At 45.8% G+C, this 15152-nt stretch overlaps 1 protein-coding gene across 1 annotated transcript; it reads right to left on the reverse strand.

Annotated features, from left to right (window-relative positions):
- Positions 1-1022: 1022 nt before the first annotated feature.
- On the reverse strand, positions 1023-3638 carry RASSF10 (Ras association domain family member 10). The gene has a single exon (XM_054971916.1). It carries the CDS (start codon positions 3360-3362, stop codon positions 1905-1907), a length of 1458 nt encoding a protein of 485 aa, XP_054827891.1. The 5' UTR covers positions 3363-3638; the 3' UTR covers positions 1023-1904.
- Between the last annotated feature and the right edge of the window lie 11514 nt (positions 3639-15152).

Consider the following 15152-nt stretch of genomic DNA (forward strand, 5'->3'; position numbering starts at 1 on the left):
TTTCCAAATGGGTCAGCTAGAAACATTTACTGCTTTTAATCTGGGTTTGAACAAAGCACCACCACCATCCAGTTCTGGAGAACAGATGGTAGATGTCTTGAATGGAGTTCAGTTTCCATTTGTTTTCAGTGGTTCATCAGGATCATTTAAATTACCAGAAATTATGTAAAATCAAAAAGAGTCCAGTAGCACCTTTAAGACTAACCAATTTTATTGTAGCATAAGCTTTCGAGAATCAAGTTCTCTTCGTCAGATGCATGGTACAGAAACTGGTCAAATATAGAAGAGGAGGGGGGAGGAGGGGAGGAGAGAGAAGATGCACTTAGGGGGGGGAGAGGGAGGATGCAACCAAAACATTCCTTTGCTAGTAAATGTAAACATCTCCTTTTGGTGTGGAGATTAATTGGCTTGTGTGAGGCTTCAAAGGAGTTTGCCCTGTTGGTTTGTAGCAGCAAAACAACCAGACCATCCAATTCCAATGTAGTATAAGCCTTCAATAACCACAGCTCTCCCCGTCAGATGCATCTGACAAAGAGAACTGTGGTCCCCGGAAGTTCTCTTTGTCAGATGCATCTGACGGGGAGAGCTGTGGTTATCGAAGGCTTATACTACATTGGAATTGGATGGTCTGGTTGTTTTGCTGCTGCAAACCAACACGGCAAACTCCTTTGAAGCCTCACACAAGCCAATTAATCTCCACACCAAAAGGAGATGTTTACATTTACTAGCAAAGGAATGTTTTGGTTGCATCCTCCCTCTCCCCCCCTAATTGCATCTTCTCTCTCCTCCCCTCCTCCCCCTCCTCTTCTATATTTGACCAGTTTCCTTCTGCCCTCCATGCATCTGAAGAAGAGAACTTGATTCTCGAAAGCTTATGCTACAATAAAATTGGTTAGTCTTAAAGGTGCTACTGGACTCTTTTTGATTTTGCTACCACAGACTAACACGGCTAACTCCTCTGCAGAAATTATGTATTGTCCATGTGGGTATGCAGATGACATTTCAAAATATTTCTGTTCATAAATTTCTCAGTAGGACACAAGTTAGAATCTGCTCAAAACATTCTGACATTAGGCATGCATGCCAGTTATTAATCACCCAGAGCGCTGCTTCTAGATCTTCCACTCCTTTATTTTACTTTTCATGAAGCAAACTAATTCTTTTAGGGAACATTATTATACTGTTATTGCTGGCTTTGCACTATGGAAAACAGTGCTAAAAGTTTACCATTAGAAAACAGACTCAAACAAATTATGTAACAAAATGAATACTGTCCTACATTTACAATGGGGAATTCAAGGATTAGAATTTCCATTCAAAGTGATTTTTAAATATGAAATAAAAAGGCATGAATTTAGAGAACCGGGAATTTCTATAATGAATAAAATGCAAAATTCCTTTTGTTTTGAACTAAAAGATAAAACAAGTAAGGAGACAGACTAAAATCTGTCAGTGGCTAGCTCTAACATATTGCTACAAGTAAGAGCCAACCCATTTCCTTTCAATGGCCATAATACAACAAAATCTCTTTCCCACAAAATATTTCTTCTTTTAGAGGAACAAGCACCTTATGGAGTCAGCATGCATCACAATGAAGCTGATTTCTTTCTTTTAAGAGTTAAAAAAGTGGGTGTGTGCAATCTTTTTAATTTAAAAAAACCCTAACTTTTTCGTAGGAATTTATGTTATCCTTTTTAGGCAGTAACTGGTGATCATAAGTTGACTAAAAACGGTGCCAGCGTTAATTCTTATTTTGTCACTCACTGAGTCTTTAAAAAAGAAGGGAAACCCCGAACACTTCTTCATCCCAGAGGGGCTTGCTTATTGCACAGACGGGCAAAGCCGCGGGAGCACCGCGGTCCGCTCCCTGAGAGGGCGGCGTGGAAAGCCGGAGGCGCCGGCTGCTATACGAGGGATTCGCAAACGGGCACCGAGTCTGAGTCTTGGCTGTGCATGGAACTCAAGCCCGTGTCGGAATCCTCGTCGTTTTCCTCGCAGTCCTTGCCCAAGCCCCGGGCCGCCTGTTCCCCCCAGACCTCCGAGGGGATGGGCGCCGCGTCCGTGCGCCCGCAGTCCTCGGGCCGCTGAGGGGAGGCGGAAGGGCCCGGGGGCGCCTCCTCCTGCTCCACTTCGAGGGCCCGGAGGGTGTCGAGCAGGCGCTGCAGCTCCCGCTCCTTGTCGGCCCAGGAGCGCTGCGCGGACTCCAGGTCAGTCTTGACGGCCTCCAGGTCGGTGCTGAGGCGCAGGCCGATGTAGAGGCTGGTGCTCAGCTGCGTCTTGACGCGCTCCTGCTCCACGTGCAACTCCCCGCCGCCGTCGCCGCCGATGAGCTCGGTGGTGTTGCAGTCCGTCTCGGAGAGGCTGGCGCTGGAGCCCCGGGCGGCCGCCAGCTCCTCCCGCCGCCGCTTCATCCAGCGCTCGTTAAGCTCCTGCTGGATCTCGCCGGCCAGCTGCTCGACCAGCTCCTCCTGGCGGCGCCACTGCTCCTGCAGCCGCGCCACCTGCTCCCACTGCCAGGCGTACTCCTCCTGGTCCCGGTCCCGGTCGCCGCCCGCCGCCCCCTCCCCGCCGGTGGGCTGCTCCGTCTCCTCGGCGCCCTCGGAGAGCTCCGCCTCGCCCCCGACCAAGTAAGTGTCCTGCACGTAGTTGACCCCGTGGCGCTTCATGCGGTCGAAGTGGACCTTGGCCTCGTAGCGGTCGATCTCCCGGTCCAACTCGCGGATGCGCTTGACCTGCTGGCGGATGGTGTGGTCCTGCGAGAGCACGAGGTGCACCAGGGTCTCCATCCTCTCCGCCGCGGACGCCTCCTTGGCCGGCGGCTCCTCGTGCGGCGGCGGCCCCCTGCGCTTGTTGATCTTGGCCAGCTTGCGGAAGGCTTTGCGCACCACGCGGCGCTGCCGCTCCTGGCTCAGAGCCAGGCTGGCCCTAGCCGCGGTCCCCAGGCCATGGTGGCAGGGGCTGTCCTTGCTGGGCACCACCCGGGCCTCGGCGCTCCTGGGCCCCGTGTTGGGCAGGGACGCCTCGCTGCGCACCAGCACGAAGCGCACGTTCTCCTGCTCGTCGCCCCACGCCGCCCAGAGCCTCAGGATCTTGGTCTTGTTGGGCAGGATCCTCTCGAAGCCCCGCCACTTCTCCACGATGCAGTAAGATTGCGGGGGGCCCGCCAGCATCCCCTCGCCGCACTCCTGCAGCGAGCCCAGCTGCTGCTGCTGTTCTTCCTGCTCCGGCTCCTGCCGCCGCCGCCTGCTGTCGTCCAAGAGCACCCGCACCACATCCGAGCAAGTGGTGCGCTTGGAAAGCCCCGAGATCAGTTTCTCCTCCTGGCAGATCCACACCGAGATCTTCTTTTCCTCGGGCTCCATCAGGGTTCGGCGGCGCAGGTGGCTGGGCGCTGGCGGGGCCCGCTGCTGCTCCCCATAAAAGCGCTCAAGAGAGCCGCTGCCCGGGCCTTGCTGTCGGGGCGCCTGGCCGCCGCATGGCTTGGCCTCCCTGGGGCCAAACTAGTCCGGAGTTCCATTCGCCATGCCCCGAGTCCTCCGCCAGGCAACAGCCGCTCTCCTCGGACCGGTTCCCTTCCGCGCTTGCCCCGGGAAACTGCCGAGCGCAGGGCTTGAGCCGCTTGCGTTGTTACTGCTGCGCCCGCCGCTGTCACGGTCCGCCTCGGCTCTGACTCTGCTCTAGCTCGGCTGCCTTGTTTTCCGCTCCAGTCACGTGGTTTTTCCTAACACACACACACACACACACACACACAGACGGCCTTGCTCCCTCCCGCTCCCTCCGTTGTGCCCTTCGAGCCAAGACCATGTCCCTGTCGACCCCGCCCCTTTGTTGTCAAAAAGTTTGCCAGATTTGAACATGCCGATCTGATTGATCCAAAAGCCTTTCAGAAGGGGGGGGGGAGGGGTTTCCTCATAACTCCCAACATCCACAAGAAAGTGGGTGGGAGGCAAACTTCAAAGAAAGCAACCCAAACCAGTGAGATTTTTCTTTCATTTCTATAAAATCTCAAGCCTTGTAATTAAGAGTGGTTCATGTGTTCTTTGCAGATTAAATGCATGGTGAACAGTAAAACAGCTAAGTGTTATTAAATTCCTTGGTTGCTGCCAGGATTCAAAGAGAGAACATGCCATATATTCCAAGGAGAGAATTACTGTAAATATAGATTTCTGGAAACCTCATACACCTTTTTTTCTCTTCATTTTCAGTTATAAATTAATTTCAGGCATATGTATATGTTGTCTTAACCTATTCAGAAGAAAAGGGTTAATAAGCATACAAATAACAAAAAATGTCTATAGATGCAAAGCACAAAATTGTTTATTTAGATATTTATTATACCCCAGTTTTCTCCCCAGTGGTGACCCAAAGTGGATTACATTACCCCCTACTCCATTTTATCTTCACATTCCCTGTGAGGAAGGTTAGGTTTAAGGGAAATGAGTGAAACAAAGTCACCAGGAACCTTCCATGACAGGATGACATGGATTGGGCTCCCAGATCCTAGTCTGATGCTGTCACACTGCTACACCACACTGGCTTTCATGGGAACATTGTGGAGGGTGGGGTGTAACTGTAGCCTTGCACTGTACATAGTAATATCTCTGCAAGAAGAGTTTCTTGTGGAACCCAACTAGGAAAGGTTTCGATGGTAAAATGAACAGATTCAAACATGGTTCTAGCATGGGAAGTGGAGGATGGGATGGATACATTTGACCAGGAAGGTCAAGCCCTAGTTTCAAGTCCAGTGTTAGGAAATAAAACTGATTTTTGTTTGCCCTTCACAACATGAAATTGTTTGCATGGGATGGGATCATGGGAAAGGGAGCATGCTACAAGTTTGTACCATCTCAGTGAAACAATCCTTAGAGCAGAACGATCAAAATGTCTAGATGTTAAATGACTGGTGCATTAGATAGTATTTGAAATGGACACAGTTCGTATTTCATTCATGATCAAACATAAAACTGCTGGAGGTGGAACAAGGAAGAAATCTCATTTCTTCAATGTACAGTTCGAAAAACCATGGGTGAACAAAAATGTTGTATTAACTTCAGGACTCAGGGCAGATGTATGTGGTTGCAATGGTATGTTTCCTACACTAGGGTAGCCTAAAAGCCTTCTTCCAACTTAAGTGGCTTGTCCATCAGAGGAAGAACCCCTTACAGAGGAGGAAGGCTGCTTGGGCTGGAGGAAAGCTTCATGCTTTGTTCAGAGGAGTGGTACAATACATGCCAATAGATGGTGATACCGTTTTTATCATCCCATCCTCAGTGTCTCTCTTTTTTCTTAACCTGCAAGTTAGGTGAGGCTGAGAAAAAGCTATTGGCCCAGTGAGTTTCATGGCAGGGTCAAAGCTTGAATCAGGACTCTGAGATCCTAGTCCAGCACTCTGAACATCCTGCAAACTTACTGTTTTCTTCTAATGTTGTCTACAACAAGATTGTCAATGAAGCCTTTTGGCTTTTTTGAATATGTTAGAAAAGGTTAGGCTGCCATGTTATCTTTTCACAAAAAAACCCAGTTTTTGATAGGGTACTCTCAGACAACCCTGACCTGGATGGACCAGGCTAGCCTGATCTCATCAGCTTTTGGAAGCCAAGCAGCATCAGCCCTGGTTAGTACTTGGGAACTATGGAAAGTGTAAGGTCTGTATGCAGAGGCAGGCCACCACAAACCACCTCTGTTAGCCTCTTGCCTTGAAAACCCTATGGGACCTGACAGCACTTTACACACACCCTCTCGGAAAACCAGCCCCTTGACACATTCTGACTTGGCCCCACTTACATACAGTACTTCCCTCGTATACATAATCATTGTAGATTATTTTTATATACTATAGGAAGTTCAAAGAAAGTTAAACAGGGAAAATGACGTGCCATTCAGATATTAACCATGCTAAGGAGCATGCATGCTGCTTAGCTTGAACAATGGCCGCCTCAGGCACTCAGAGTGGGGGGAAAAAGCAACAGTTAAGTATTACCCACACCCCTGCTAATAAAAGGGAATAAGCCTTCCCACCTACAGTATGAAGTGTTAACCAAGCATCCTATTTGAATGGGCTCTTAAGACCCCTAAGTATAGACTATGACTCTGACCCCATCATCTTCTCTGTGAGCTATGCCTACCCCCCCACCCACCCCGTATGTGGTAAGCAACTGCCACCTTGTTTCGGTGTTATGTGCTTCCTGTGTTAGGGAGGAGATAAGCCTGGCAGAAAAAGAACTAGAATCTGAAAGCTTGTTAAAGTGTTGGGGCAGTTGGGGTTTACAGGGGAAGCACATTCAGCAGGTGATTTAAGCGCTTTCAGTGACGTATGAGATGCTTTGTTGGAACTCCACAGCGATTGCTTCAGGCTGTATGCAGGCTAGGGCAGATTTTTATTGGTTTGATCACGCTAAGGTTTTTTACTTGGAAGGGTTTCTTCAAAAGCATAATGTCCTACTTTTTAGAATTTGATGTAGAACATTCTAGAATCTAAGGGACAGATCTAGATCTGTGTTGGGGCGAATCCTGTCCCAGAACCATAGCATGCTTTTTATATTCCAGAGTACCTCTCTTTTGCAAACGTGAATAAAAACTTATTTCATTTTTGATACGTAGAGCATATCCACATATAACGCTGGGATCATCGAGTCTGTGGCTAAATTTCTTTGTTGTGCATTGAAGAGGAGAAGAATGGTTTAAGTGATGGGGCAAGGGATTTGTTGTTGTTGTTGTTGTTGTTGTTGTTGTTGTCTCCTTGCCGACTGTGCATATGTATGTCCTGTTATGCCAATAAAGGTATTCAATTCGATATGTAGAGCATATAACACTTTAAAAAAATTACCAGCATTCTAAAATATTGAAAAAATGCATAATGTATTTGAAAGGCTGTCACATAGTGAGTGACATAGAGGATGGAGCAGGGTTGTTTTCTCTTGCCCCAGTTGGTTGGACCAGAACCCACAGGTTAACCAAAAGAGTTTCTGGCTAAACATTAGGAAGAGCTTCCTGATGATTACAGTGGTTCCTCAGCAGAACAGGCTTTCTCGGGAGGTGGTGGGCTTTCCTTCTTTGGAGGTTTTTAAATCTGATCGATGGCCACCAGTCAGCAATCCTGAGTCAGTATGAATTTAGGCAGATTGTGAGAGGGGGGGGTAAGAAGGTATGAGCCAGTGCTTGGCTCTCATGGCCCATTCTCAGATTGCCGCTCTAGAGTCAGATTGGCCAGGCATCCTGGAGGGTTTTTGGTTTTGGGATTGTTGTTGGGGTTTTTTGCCTTCCTCCAAACACAGAACAAAGGTCACTGAGGGGGGAGGGAGTTAGCTGTGAATTTCCTGAATTGAGCAGGGGGTTGGACTAGGTTACCTTTGGAGACACCTTCCAGTTCTAAGTTTCTATGATTCTATGTTCATGCTTAGGCTTTGTTTCAGCTTGATTTCAGCTCTGTTTTTAGATTTCTGCAATCCAGACCTCTATTGTATTGCAGATTATAATGACGTAAATAGGTAAATGAAATGGAAGGGAGGGAGATGGAATGTGGTGGACTCAAGGACCAAACTGTTCATGTTTATGTCTGTTTTATATATTTCTACGGGCCAAGCTACACATGACGAATGACACTTGAACAGCAAGTGTATTTCTCCCTGTTCACTTGCCCTCCACTCAATCCACTTGCCGTTCAAGTGTCATTCGTCATGTGTAGCTTGGCCCTACATTGCACTCAGACCAAGCTGCAGATCCCAGTTCCAAGTAGTTTACAATATAGAGAAGGAATTGGGAGTGTTGCACTCACACTTACCTTAGCTTTACCATTGTGGAATATGGAAGGGAGGCCTATACAGTAAAACAAGCCCAACAGACACCTGTTTTTGACAGGGGGGGAGGGGATGTGATATTTACTCACCAGGCCCAAGAAGCTGCTAGACCACTCTATGATTACTCAACGCTGCCACCAGCAGTCCAATAGATGCATATCTGTTTGGTGAATTGCAACCAAGTTCCTGAAGAGATTTCCCATCCACATTGAAAATCACTTCCTTTACTTCATATCCAATGAGCAAGTGGGGAAACCTTTGAAATCTCGCTCTTAAGTGATTATCAGAACTAAGCAGATGACTCCCCAACCTCTCTGTGTATCTAAGTAAGCATTTGGTACCTAGGTTTTTATATATGGCTGCACCCACCCACCCACACCCCCACACACAATTTTTTTCCAGAAAAAAATATTTTAATTTTTGTAATTACAAAAAATAAAAACATACAGTTGAGTGACAATCAACAACATCTGAGTAAAGAAAATAAAATGAAATTTAAAGTCTTCTCTCTTTAGATTTGAACTTATTCCAATTTAAATAAATTTGTGTAAATAAAATGGTAAGCTGAATAATGTTAAATTTCCAAGTTCCTTGTTCAAAATCTGTATATTTTTAATCATTTTGATGGTCTTTTCTTTCAAAACTACATACTATCAGTTAATCCTGTGTGCCTCGGAAGCTCTCCAAAATGTGTCTCTGAGTGTCTGTTATGTCTGACTCCAACATGTTCATACCTGGTAGAAAGCAGAAAATCCTATCCATCTCCATTGCTGAAGTATACCTTCTCCAGGTGAGGAACAAGGCCATTGTGTTCTGGGCTACCTCTATTAAAATGTGAATCACTCATTGCTATATCAGCTGACTGAAATCTGGATGGGGGAAACCCTAGTTCTTAAACTTTTAACATAAATAGGCTAATCTCTGAGGGCTCACAGAATGCAAATTCAACATTCACATTGCAAAGTAGTCCATTTTTAGAGATACCAAGGGTGAGTTGTCATAACACTACAGGACACATTAAAAGAAGGCTATTGGGAAGGAAAGGTGAGAGTTATGACATTGTGAAAGTATTCTGGGAACAAGAAGTTATCAAGCATCAGACTGGGGCCTGATACTTCTTAAAATATCAGTGTTCCCATAGGTTCTGGATCAAGCAGATTAAGGGCTAGTTCTGGGCACAGTAGGAATCAAGTAGTTCATTAAAAGGCAGAAACAAGAATCCACAGCCAGACAAGAAGCAAAACTCATTTTTTCCTAGAAGACTTGCTCCTCATGAGCAAGCAGACTCGCCTTCCTTCCTTATGTAGAGCAGCTGGCATGCGGAGACCAACCAGGGCTGGCAGCTGGATAAATGGCATAGAACAGGTGTAACAGATCAGGGCTGGGAATGTGTCTGGACAGGAAGGGAGTTCCAGGTGTAAGAGACTGAAAGAGGGTGGACCGAGAACACTAAGGCAATGTCTGCATTAGGCTTGTAAGACTGACAGTGTTGAGCAGGAATGTATTAAGAGATAAGCATCAAAAAGACAGGGCAGGTCAAGACTGTGACATTCTACAGTGCTTGCTAAGCAATGGGAGGAAAGTTGGTAGAGAAAACTTAGAGATCTGAGATGGCCAGTGTGGCTAGCAAGGTGGACTATCATAATTCCATATCATTTTAATATATCTGATAGTAAAGTGATTAGCTTGTACCTATCTTGAAAGCCATATGAACAGGCCATGTACAAGCAAGGTAGAAGTTTCTACATACTGGGGTAGGTGGTGGACTTCATATATGCAAAATATAGGATCTTGTAATGCTGGAGCATGCCTAGGAAGCACAGACTATTGTGAGAAGTTAAGAGCCAGTTTGGGGGGTAGAGCAGAGGGAGATAGGTTGGGTTAGTTGTTAGACGGATTCTCTATTAGCTTAGTGCCCCCCCCCAAGCACGTGCGCATACACACACACACCGCCCTGGCCTGGGTAGTCCAGGCAAGCCTAATCTTGTCAGATCTCAAAGTCGGCCTTTGTTAGTAATTGGATGGGAGACCTCCAACGAAGACCAGGGTTGTAGAGACAAGCAATGGCAAACCAACTCTGTTAGTCTCTTGCCATGAAAACCCCACCAGGGGCCTCCATAAATCAGCTATGACTTGACAGCACTCTTCACCACCACACACACAAGATTATTTCCTCTGATATCAAACCTGAAGGTCAAGTGCCTATCATGAAGGCAGCAAAAGTGACCAAAATGCAGATTGGTGTATGTACTGTGGATTCCCTAGAGAGCCAGTTTGGTGTAGTGGCTAACAGCGTGGGACTCTAATCTAAAGAACCAGATTTGATTCCCCACTCCCCCACTTGAAGCCAGCTGGGTGACCTTGGGCTAGTCACAGCTCTCTGGAGCTCTCTCAGCCCCACCCACCTCACAGGGTGTTTTGTTGTGGGGATAATAGTGACATACTTTGTAAACCGCTCTGAGTAGGCGTTAAGTTGTCCTGAAGGGCGGTATATAAATCAAATGTTGTTATTATTACATTGTTGTTGTTATTAAGTATGCAGTAAAAATAATTTGCACATTTAAACAAAGGACACCCAAAGCCTGTAAGGACATCATCCTTGTTTTTTTGAAAGCTGAATATCCCATTTGTTCTCCTGTAAATGTAATCAAGAGGCAGCTGGCCTCCAAGGAAAACATGGAGATACGAAAACAGATATAAACATAATCTCATGGGTTTATTGTGACTATTGTGTGTGGAAACGGGGACAATTGGACTTTCCTGTCAAGAGAGGCAGGCTAATAGGTTTTTGTATCTCTAGCTGCCAGCCAAAACAGCAGTGGAGCAATATGTTATCGGATTTGTCAACAGAACTTCGGTAGGCTTTAAAGACACAGCTGTCAAATCTGAGCAATCTACACAACTGGGAGGGAAAGTGATAAAACAGCCTGTCTGTTTGGAAAAGATGGGTGGAGATCCAGGAAGGAATGGAGAACATTCTCTGTCACTTTTTCTGTCATTCCAAGCTCATTCTCCCTGCAAATACCAGGGGGATTCTATGAATGCAGGGTAACACCTCTTCAAGTCTAGATAGCTAGCATTTCTCTTTTCTGTTTTATTTCCTAGAAACTGTACCGTTGCAAGCTAATATGTGCTGGTACTGGTATAGTTGAATAGAATGCATGTTAGTTAAATGATCTCCTTTTCTTAAAGGGTATGCCACTGTATTGTATCCTTACCCATTTGCCTGATTGCTTGGTTGAGTATGCACGTCTCCCTTTTTGGTGACCCCAGGCCAAAATTTTGAAAAGAGTAAAGAGGATTTTGAAAACTGTAAATAGATCCTACCCTAACCGAGATGACCCAGGCTAGCCCGATCTATTCAGATCTCGGAAGCTAAGCACGGTTGGCCTTGTTTTTGGATGGGAGATTACCAAAGAAGTTCAAGATCATTACACAGACCACCTCTAAACATGTCTTGCCTTGAAAACCCTATGAGGTCGCCATAAGTCACCTGTGACTTGATGGCACTTTCCATCTCGACATAAATCCTGGGGTGGTGGCAGAAAGAGTTGCGGGGGTGGGGGGATAGGGGCACCAGCTTCTTCCAAATCATGCATTCCTCTGGGCAACATAGCTCTCTCAACCACATGCTGTCTTAGAACAAAGGACCAGAGGGGGGGGGAAGGTGGAGACTGAGGAGCCCAGCTCAGCATCATGCTAGGAAACGTGCTCCATGAACTGCAAGATGTTGAGGGTTGTTCAGCATCAGTTGAAGGAAAATGAGAGGTGAGCGGGAGCTGGCCTGCTTGGAAGGGGGGGGGTAATGTTCAGGAGAGGAGCAGCATGAGTGCAACTGTATTTGTGGTCAGCTGTGGGGGGAGGTTGTCACAATTTATTAGACCTGCCCTTGGATCCAGATTGTCTGGTCCTTTCCCCCCATTGTTGATGGTTCTAACAGTAACAGATATGTATGATACAGTTTTTTAAAACCACTGATAAAAGCGTAGCTACAATGGATGAGAAGGGCGCTAACAGAATTTTGATTAATCAAAATGTAGAAGGGCAAAAGATGGAAGAATTGTAACAGGCAGGAAAAGGCACTGGGCAGCTAACAGCCATTGGAAGTGCTGAGCCAGGGAGGCTTAGCTCAGGGGTGTGTGTGTGTGCATGCGCATGCGTGCACACACATGCATGAGTGCACACACGCATGTGAGCACACACATGCTGTTTCAGCTACTCCCCTTTCCTCTTATCTATTGTCGCATTTGAAGGAAAAAGCAACTTCACAGAGTTAGTTTCCACAAACAAAAAACTCACTAAAAAAGAGTAACTTCACTCAGGACAAACAGTTGTAGGCCTCCTCCATTCCAGTAACTCATTATAGACAATTCTACAATGAGGCAAGGGGAGAGAGTGGCCTCAGTGGTGATGTTTGGAGGGTGACAGCCTCCATCAGCCCAGAAGACAAAGCGTATAATGCTCTGTTGAGACATCTTCAAACATAGTGAGGCTCTGAACAAATGCTTGGTTTTCCCTACTATGCTTAAAGACACCTGCGGATTAAGGAGGAAAAGAGCATCTTTGGCATGAAGCTGAAGTTGGTTCCCAGTTCCCAGTTCCTCATTCACAGTTCCTGGATCCTTATTCGCAGGCAAAGCCCAGTTATATTATAGAAAGGTGTCAAGGGCTGTAAACTTTGACTAAATGGTGCAGAACCCTTCATCTGAACCTGCTTTGATCCAGAGTCCAGAAATTCAAATGTCAGTGGGAAAATGGTTTATTACTAGCACAGCACTATTAACATCCAGAGGAATAAAACGTCTCAGAGGAATAAAAAAAACCCAGGATTTTTCTTACATGTACAGTTGCCTAAAACAAAACATTATTTATTTCTATTACACCCCGCCTTTGTCAACAATGGTGACCCAAAGCACTGTACATCATTCTCCTCCCCTCGATTTTGCCTTTACAACAACCCTGCAAGGCAAGATATTCTGAGAGTGTATGGTTGCCAACTCTGGGTTAGGAAATTCCTGGAGAATTGGGGGTTGGAGCCTGGTGAAGCCAGGTTAGAGGGAGAGGAGGGAAATCAGCAAGATATAATGAATACCATAGAATCCACCCTCCAAAGCAGCCATTTGTTCCAAGGGGGATGATCTTTGTTGTGTGGAGATCATTGGTGCTTGTGGGAGACCTGCAGCCCCTCCCTGGAGGTTGGAAAGCCTGCGAGAGTGTATATCTAGCCCAAAGTCACCTGGCAAGCTTCCATGGCTCAATGAGGATTTGGACCTGGATGTCCCAGATCCTACAACAAGACATAGACTGGAAGCGATTGAAAGACTGGTTCTGGAGCAAGGAGCTCTTATTGGGTAGTCGCACGCAAGCCTGTTTTGGGAAGAGAAGTGTAACCAGAGTTACTTCTGGCAAGTCACACACTCTCAGCCTAACCTACTTCACAGGGTTGATATGAGATTCTTTGGAGCATCTTCTCCAAAGTAGGCTTCCCCCAGGAGAAATGCATAGGCAGGAAGAGAGAAGATTGCACCCCCAAACAATCTTTGGATCTCCCTGCATCACTCAGCCCTACAGAGACTGTCCCCTACAAGGAGATGTGTGCTGGGCCCCAATACAAACACTGCTTTCCCAACACCGGCTTCTGGGAGGCAGCCCAAACAGGAGGCCCTAGCTCCAGAACCAGCATTTGGATGGGCACCAGCACCTGCCTGGTTGTAGGGGACAGTCTAGTGAGTACAGGGCTGTGTGAGGTGGGGCCATGCCAGATTGTTTGGGGGTGCAGAGGGCTTGTATCTCTTACCTACTTTGAAGTTGTTAACTCAAGAACTGGGCTTTGTAGGAGGGGCCAGTATATGTCCCCTTAGAGGGGAGAGTCCGCTGAATATGGAAGCGTATGATATCTGTTCCTACAGTCTTTTTTGGGGGGGGGATAAGGAAGCAAATAAGGATCTGGGAACTGCTAATGAGGAACTGGGAACTGGTCTGCGAATAGGAACTGTGACTGAGGAACTGGGGACCAACTTCAGCTTCGTATTTTAGACTCTACCTCCTGGATAGTCTGATGTGGTGTAGCTGTACAACCCCTGTTGAACCACTACTGAGATTTAAACCCAGACTAGCATTCTTTCCCCCTGGAAGGGCTGGGCTTTTCTTTCTTTCATCCTAGTGGAACTCATGCATATTATAGTCATCCAAACAGAATAGTCTCTAAAGTAAAAAAAACTTCAGAAGGGAAATTATGACACTATGTGAGGATGAATGAAATATACTATGCTGCAGTTCATCAAATACAAAAAGTACATCTATAGCAGATATTATACTTAAAGGGACAGAAAGACACGAGTGGGGAGATGTTACAAGGAGAGGCCAGTTGGAAACAATAACCAATAAAAGAGGAATCCACTAGTGGGTGAGGACCACTCCCAGCTGTTGATAGATAGATAGCCAGGGTCAGATTAACATACAATCAGATCTAATCAAGAAAGGTGCATTGTGAAACATGATAAGAAGAACTAATGAACATCTGCAAAGGGTGGGTCAAATTGGGCTATTAGCATCTATAATGTGAGGAAACTTGGGGGAGAGAGTGCTGAACTTCTTTCATGTTAAATCCTTCCTTTCAAGTTCTTTGGCAGAAGAAACCTTTAGATGAATAACACTATGTTCTAGAAGATTAAAAGGTCCCTTCACTGGTTTCTGAATATTGCAATTCTTAATGTCATATTTGTGTTCATTTACATTTTAGTGTAGACACTACCTTTTGGTGCTACACCTCTGAAGATGCCAGCCACAGCTGCTGGCGAAACATCAGGAACTACAATGCCAAGACCACGGCAATACAGCCCGGAAAACCCACAACAACCATCGTTCTCCGGCCTTGAATACATACTACCTTATTTGTCTAATGTAGAACACAGAAGGGTACTGTGTGAATATTACACTGGAGAACAAACAAGTGGAAGAGCCTGAGATGATATACATGCTTTTACCAAGTCATGTAGTAATATTGCCTGTTTGGAATCTTCTGATTTTAGTCCTGTTGAAAATTCACACACAGTTCATACTTCCAAAAGGCCTTTGGAAAAGATCAGTATACAGCACTTCTCAGCACCTCCAATAATGTTGTGGTTGATAATTTCTCATTTAGAAGGTAGGAAATAGTTTAGCTTAACAGAATTACCTGCAAGTTTCCTCTCTCATACCACTTTATTTCATTTGAGTATTTGAAATAAACTTTTATTTCTCCTTTAAAACATTTTTTGCTTAATAGATACTGAGCTTATTTTAATAAACAGGTATCTAGTAAAAAAAGAAAGAAATCATCTTTTGTATTGAAATAATAAAAAAGAATGACTTCAG

Source organism: Eublepharis macularius, chromosome 2, assembly GCF_028583425.1.
Source record: "Eublepharis macularius isolate TG4126 chromosome 2, MPM_Emac_v1.0, whole genome shotgun sequence".
NCBI classification, from domain to species: domain Eukaryota; kingdom Metazoa; phylum Chordata; class Lepidosauria; order Squamata; family Eublepharidae; genus Eublepharis; species Eublepharis macularius.